The sequence below is a fragment of the Idiotropiscis lumnitzeri genome, chromosome 22 (genome assembly GCF_059441095.1).
Source record: "Idiotropiscis lumnitzeri isolate Australia: NSW breed Sydney's pygmy pipehorse chromosome 22, RoL_Ilum_1.0, whole genome shotgun sequence".
In the NCBI taxonomy this organism is placed as follows: domain Eukaryota; kingdom Metazoa; phylum Chordata; class Actinopteri; order Syngnathiformes; family Syngnathidae; genus Idiotropiscis; species Idiotropiscis lumnitzeri.
This window is the reverse complement of record NC_142412.1, coordinates 4,369,104-4,376,133: the sequence shown is the minus strand read 5'-3', so window position 1 is coordinate 4,376,133 and position 7,030 is coordinate 4,369,104. Positions and strand designations below refer to the sequence as shown.

Below are 7,030 nucleotides of genomic sequence, written 5' to 3'. Positions count from 1 at the left end.
AGCTGTTCGCACTGAGCAGCGCTCCAGTGAATTTATAACTATTTGATTAAATTGTGAAATAGAGAAAGAATACCATTTGTTGAAGCATTTTTTGTTGTTCCATGACGCTAAGATTTAATTTGTACATTTTTTGTTTATTTATTTATTTGTTTTTTGGGTCCTCCTCCTTCACCTCGCTACAAGCGAGCTTGACACAGACGATCCAGGAGAAGCTGCAGGAGGCGGCGTAGTGGCTATAGGAGGTGGCGTAAGGGATGCAGGAGGCGGTGTAGCGGCTATTGATAATATATTTAATATTTTTTGATATTTGCCCAAATGGAAGCTCCGGAGGAGGAGGGCGGGCGTGTGTCACACTTGGCCCGAATATGAGCACCTTCCCCGGGCACAGACGGTGCCAAGCGGCCCCTAAGTTTGCCCAAATGGAAGCTCCGGAGGAGGAGTGCATGCTGTGTGACAGTTTAAAAAATGCCAACATATAAAAAATCATTTCCTGCTCAATTTATCCGCGGCGAGGTCCCTATTGTTTTTGTAGAAAATAATATTTTTCACCTAAGATGCTCAATTTTACTTTTTCAGGCATTATCTCATAAGGGAAATACTGGACAATTATCTAGCCTTTAGGTCTTTGAGTTTACTGGGTAGAATTTTTTATTGTTCTTTTGATTATCCAAAAATGGCTCTCTATCGCCCGTTTGGTGGTTGAGCACGAATTTCCAAACCACGCAAGGTGGGTGTCTGAAGCAGATGGGACGATCGCTACGGAATTAAGGAATTGACTGAAGCGCGAATTGGAGAATATGCCCTTAACTCACATCAATCCCCGCTGTTCGAAGCAACTCCAGTAAGTACTGCCCGAGGTCGGGCCCACACCCGGCCGTTTATGTGTTTTAATTTGTGTTCTAATAACACGCAAATTTATATTCCGCCATTTACAAAGTGCTTTGTTACAGCTCCAGCTGTTGTGAAATGCGCTATATAAATGAAGTTGTATTGTATTTTTCTGTGAATAGTTACTGTGAATTATAATGTATGTCTTGTTGAGCGCGCCAAAGGACTTCTGCAGCTGTCAGCAGCTGACAAGCAGAACAAATTACCATCCGCATCTCCATAAATTAACTCAGAAGTGATCCAAACATAAGATTGACCTTATGGAGGTGTGTGTATTTTGCCCAAACTAACTTAAACTTTGACCCCCAAACTTTGTGAAAATCCGCGACGTAGCGGCGCACCTTCAAAAATGCTTAAAATATATATATATATAGTGACAGGCACTGAGCAATACTTTGATTAATACATTTAAATGCGTGTATGGCAGTGAAATTTAATGACTCGCCATAAAACAGGAATCTCTAATAACTCAGCAGTTAGCCCTCCTCCCAAGTTGCGTTAAAATTCAGCCCCCAAAGTCAGTTCCAATTACCAATGTGAATGGGATCGGCACCCAATTAATTTGTGGGCGTATACCTGCATGGGAAAAAAGAAATTTGTTTCTCGTCAGTGGTAGTTAAGAAAAAACCCTGGCTTGGGACCCACCGGAACAAGCTATAGCTTCATTTGTACTATTTGAGGCGTGGTCCAGATAATGGGTATATTTTTGTCCTGGTTTTGCCCCTCCCAGGGCAAGCGCAACCAACTCCTCGTTTGATTAAGGTAATCAATACAAACCTGTAATATAAGTTTTTCTTTTTAAAGGGTCAGGTAAAGAACGGCACAGGGGCACTAATGACGTGGCTTGCAAGACACCAATGGCGCACGAGCGCCCACAGAGAAAAAAAAATAAAAATGGGCTCGGGCGTTGAATTATCGACGTGATCCAACAAATCGAAAGGCCTGGTTGCCAGCTCATGTTTCTGACAGGTATTGCAATTTACAATGTACATTGACAATTACAAACATGACAGAAAATGCCATCATACCATTAAAAACAATAAAAGCTATTACTGTAATCATACAAGGACACTATAGTTCTTTCTGAAGTTTTTAAAAACTACTTTCTGTCAAGTGTAATTTTCTATTCATGTGTAATTGTGTATGAGAAAATGCATTTTTTAAACTTCAAAATTTTTTACATTTCATAAACGTCGGCCAATATGTCAATAAAATCATTGTCCCTTGGCAAAGCTAAATTCATTAAAATATAGAATTTTGTGACCTTTCATTGAGTCGCTCTCAAAACTGAGTACTCTGTGGTGCAATATAGTGCAAATATTATGGATGAGATTATAAATAGAGTATTTAATATATGTTCGACATTGGGAACTCTTCATCATGATGACGTCGACACAACCATTGACATCTTTGAACTGTTGACAATACTGGCTGCCAAGGGCCCAGAAGCTTTTTAATGATTATAAAATTGGGTTCCTCATCACTCCTTCTTTTAACAACGTTCCATCATGTTGTATGCAATCGCACTGCAAATTCAGTCCTTAAAACCGCAGATAGAAATGCACAAAAATTGTAGAAAACGATTTTGTTTTGTAAAGTCTAATTTGATACAAATCTGAACATGAGGTGTGCATTCGTGATCAACCCCTCTGCGGTCGTGCTTTATAGAGCTACCTTTTGCTGTGTTCAAATGAAGAGGAAACAATATCCCGTTTGTTTTAAGCCTGTACTTAAACACACATCTTTTGGACCAACTTGAAGAATTTGGACCTTCAATGAGACCTGTTCTTTCTTCTAATTTTGACAAACTATGTTTGGATAAGATGTATATCATCCAGATTCCACGAAGGTGGAAAATCGCTTCCACATGCTGGAACCACGAAGCCGGATCGCTCTGCCAGAACTCCGGTAGCCTCACGGTAGCGGATCAAAAATACCGTGCCGATGTTATCCACCAGACGGCACAAGCTAGTCAAGTGTGTTCGCTCCCATAACGGCTCCGCCGGCGTACACAATCGCACCGATGAACCAGAGCCGGGACGACGCTGCCCTTAGACTTGTGGATTGGGAATCGATAATGAAATCCATGTATTCATGGCATCATGAAACAACTCCTATATCCAGATCTACAGCCGAAAAAGAAGCAATTTTGCGAGTAATTGAACAAGAAACTAAACCTCAATTGTTTGTTTGAAAGGCTCGCTGGGCCACTTAACGGCCGCGATGGCACAGCAGTTTCCATAGTGTAGTGGTTATCACATTCGCCTAACACGCGAAAGGTCGCCAGTTCGAGACTGGGTGGAAACAGGTTTTTTGTCGAAAATCGAGAGCGCTGCAAGTGTGCAGCATGGCGCGCGTGCCCGCCGCCTTAATTTCTCCACGGAATAGCCGGCCGGCCGACCCCGTCGCTGCCGCTCGGCTCTCTGGAGCTCAACGTCCAAATTTGCAGGCGAGCAACAGCTGAAATGTGTTGCATGACATCATCAACGCTCGCGGAATGAGCTGGAAATCGTCAAGTTGGCTGAGCTCGTTCCCTACGAGGCTGTATGGGGACGGCACCTGGGGGTTTTTTTTCACGACACCCCCAAAAAAAAAAAAAAAACCCAGTCTGGCTTCCTACCTGTGGGCTTGCGTCTTTGTTTGGGCTGAAGAGAGAAGATGACCATCAAAGCTCCCATGATGCCCTGCTAGGCTCCCTCGCCGCGAGTCAGCTGAAAGTCCAGCTCCAATTCCACACACACACTTTTGCCTCCCACGCTTGAGAGTGAAGTGAAGTGGAGTGAGTGAGCATAAATATATATATAACGTTATATATATGTATATACATATATATGTTATATATATATATATATATATATTATATATATACATATTATATATATTATATATATATATATACAAAAAATAAATAAATATGTAGTAAATACACTTATATATAGTAAATAAATAAATAAATAAGGAGACTTTTTTCACTTCCGATGCGATATCAATATTGCGAACTGGTGTACCGTCCGATATCGCCCGTCTTTTTACACTGTATAAAGGTGGAAATTTACATTGGAAACGTTTGGTTTAGCTGTTATAAAAGTTTGGTTTTTTAGTGCTGAAAATGCATTTTCAGCTCGCACTGTACACACATGAAAACCAGCAAACACGTTTTCCCACGCTCTCTTTTCACATTTTTCTATATTTTTACACAAATCACCCTCGTCAAAGCTGCGGCGACATTGTCAGGAAAGGTGAGCCGTGCTGCTCTAGCAGTGTTATTATTTTGTTATACACACAGCGCCGCCAAGTGGAATCAAAAATGTTATTTGGTAGTCTGCTGTCAGATGAGCAGTTCCTATGCTCAATCTGCTTGGACATCTTCAATAACCCGTCGTCCACGCCGTGCGGTCACAGCTTCTGCGTCACCTGCATCAACCAATACTGGGATGGGGCCAAGGTAGGTGCCGTGAGGTATTCCCCCGTGCCCCGAATCCGTTGCACTCAAACGCCGTCCTCATGTGTCTTCCCTTTTGCAGGTGTGTCAATGTCCTCTTTGTAAAAGAACCTTCCAGAAGCGTCCGGACCTCCAGATCAACCGGACCCTGCGCGAGATCACCGAGCAGTTCAGGTCCATGTCTGTGGGCCGGGCAGAGGGAGTACGCGTGGCCAAGGAAAAGAAGGTCGTGAAAGCGCGAGAGTCTTGACTACGCCATCCCATGGACAGAAAAATGTATAACATGCTTGGTGCATTCTAGTTGTTGATTTTCACACACAATTGTTCTTTAATGATCCGCATTTGACCATGATGTTGAACGTGGCTCTGTCACCTGCTCACTGCTGGTGAAACGAGGGCTAAAAAAAAGAAGTCTATTTAAATCCAATTGAGACGCTGTGGTGTGATATTCAACTGGCAGTTCATGCTAAAAGTACAATATCACAGAGTGTTATTGTTCTTATCTGCAGGGTACGAGCCTATGTTAAAAAACAATCGAGCTCCGGCCGGCGTGCGTGGCAGTTAAGCCGTAGAGGAAATGCCCTGTCCACTGGACCAAAAGTAGGAATATGAAAGGTCCAGCCCACAAACACACACAGACATCAATCCTTATCAGGCTGCTCTTTGATATGACCTTCTTTCCCACATTTGTAAAAATATCAAATTTCTCGCCATGCCCGATGAAATCACAATAACTACTGTTGAGATGTAGACACAAAGCCTAGGGCAGGGGCGGGCAAACTTTTTGATTGGAGGACCACAATGGGTTCTAAATTCGCGGTTCACCTTTCGCGGGTTCAGTGCTTCGCGGGTATAAAAAATATTCGGGGGCATTGTAGTTTCGCCGAGCGGCACGACGGGGCGCGTGTCACACTCACTGGATTTTTTTTTTTTTTTGTGGCCCACGAATCGTCCTGCAGTGGGGAAATTACATTTTTACAGCAGCAAAGAGTAAATGAATAAGTTTGGAATGTTCGCAATTTCAGTAAAACTCATGCCAAAGAAACCATTTATACGTTGACGTTTTGGATCCAATCATGGTGGAGCGGCCAAAGTTTTTCCGTTGTATGGAGCGGGCACTGCTTGAGTTTGCGCTATTTTGTGGATTGTATGATAAAGAATGACTTCTTAACCATGTTATAGTGGAAAAAGGCATCCTGAAGCCTGGATGTATAGCTGTGCGTCTCATTGTCAGAGTAACAAAAGCCGTACTTTCCGCCCGGGCATGAGCGGAGCGCGAGGCTGTCAGTTATGAATGAATAAATGAATAAATAAATGAAGAATGCCAGGGCACACCGGACGGCGTACCAGCAGGTAAAAGTCGAAGTAATTAAATAAATACAAAAAGAAGTAATTGAATAAATACAAAAATAATGGCTGGGGAATAAAAAAATGTTTTAATAATTTTTTTTTTTTGTTATAACATGAATTTCACCCTCTCTCTCTCTACCCGTATATATATATATATATATATATATATATATATATATATATATTATTTTATTTATTTATTTTTTTAAGCATTTTTGAAGGTGCGCCCACGCCGCAAATGAACGGCCCAGACGACGCCCGACATGCTCTGTCAGTTTACTGTCAAATCAGCCGTTATCCTTTTCCGCACATTTTATGCCAACAGTAAGCACTTGCTGCATGATTGTTAATTTAGATTGTGAGTTCATAAATTGAGTTTTGACATGTTGTGCCAATTCAAGCGCTCGATTGCCAAAAATCACATTGGAGTTGGCAAGCGGCCGCGACAGAAGGCCGCCGAGGCAGAGTCGAGAGGCGGCGGCGTGTCGTCGTCCACCGCCGAGGCAGGAGCCAGGACACTTAGCTCCGTTTCTGTGTTTGGGACATAAGAGAGAGAAGTGAAGTGTACATCTGACACAACTTTGTTTTTTCTTCTAAACCACATCCCGCATAAAGCCACGCAAGCTAGCTGTGTGGAAATCTTTTGACCCATTCAAACTTTTATAACAGCTAAACCAAACGTTTCCAATGTAAATTTCCACCTTTTTTTTACACTGACTACTACTATTTTTAAAAACATGTTTTCACTTTTACTTTTTTATGGCAGTAAATTTGGCAAGAAACATGACCATGGGTGGATAGCAGTGAACGCCCCCCCAAGTTATTGGTGTATATATTGGTGGTACGGGGCTGGTATAATATTAGTGCCCCCATGTGGACCGAATGTGTAGGGAGACCCCGGAGCCTCAGGGGGGGCTTATTTGCGCACCTTTATTTATTTTTGGTCATAAGTCGTCCTAAATTATTAAAAAGACAAAAATCCAGCTAAAAATCACCCTATCATTATCCGTCATGTGATTGATACAGGGCACCCGCGGAAACTGAAAATCCGCGAAGTAGTGGCGCACCTTCAAAAATGCTTAAAAAAAAATACAGTATATATAATAAATATATATATCCTAGCTCATTGCTCCAAGAGACTTTCGTTTTCTCCCACTGGGTGATTGAACACTGGACTGCCTAAAAAAAAAAAAAAAAAAGTCTCCTAAACGCATTTTATTTTTCCACAAAAGTAAAATAAAATTATCTGTGTAACAACAGTAAGATGACAGCAAACATAAGAGCAAACAGCCCCCCTTTCACACGGCCATTTATCATTGTGAAAGAGGAAATGAAGTGAGGCTTCTGCCA

The 7,030-nt window shown here is 42.0% G+C and overlaps 1 protein-coding gene and 1 non-coding gene across 2 annotated transcripts; both read left to right on the top strand.

The window, feature by feature from the left end:
- Positions 1-3,122: 3,122 nt before the first annotated feature.
- On the top strand, positions 3,123-3,195 carry trnav-aac (transfer RNA valine (anticodon AAC)). The gene has a single exon. It is a non-coding gene; the product is annotated as a tRNA-Val (tRNA).
- Positions 3,196-4,195: 1,000 nt separating this feature from the next.
- Positions 4,196-4,580, top strand: LOC148316154 (E3 ubiquitin/ISG15 ligase TRIM25-like). Its single transcript, XM_088287041.1, has 2 exons — positions 4,196-4,333; positions 4,413-4,580. The coding sequence occupies exons 1-2, from the start codon at positions 4,196-4,198 to the stop codon at positions 4,578-4,580; spliced, it is 306 nt and encodes a 101-aa protein (XP_088143167.1).
- The last annotated feature ends 2,450 nt before the right edge of the window (positions 4,581-7,030 follow it).

Coding starts and splice junctions, on each gene's coding strand:
- LOC148316154 (XM_088287041.1), top strand. CDS start 4,196: ATGTTATTTGGTAGTCTGCTGTCAGATGAGCAGTTCCTATGCTCAATC. Junction 4,334..4,412: donor AATACTGGGATGGGGCCAAG/GTAGGTGCCGTG, acceptor TCCCTTTTGCAG/GTGTGTCAATGTCCTCTTTG.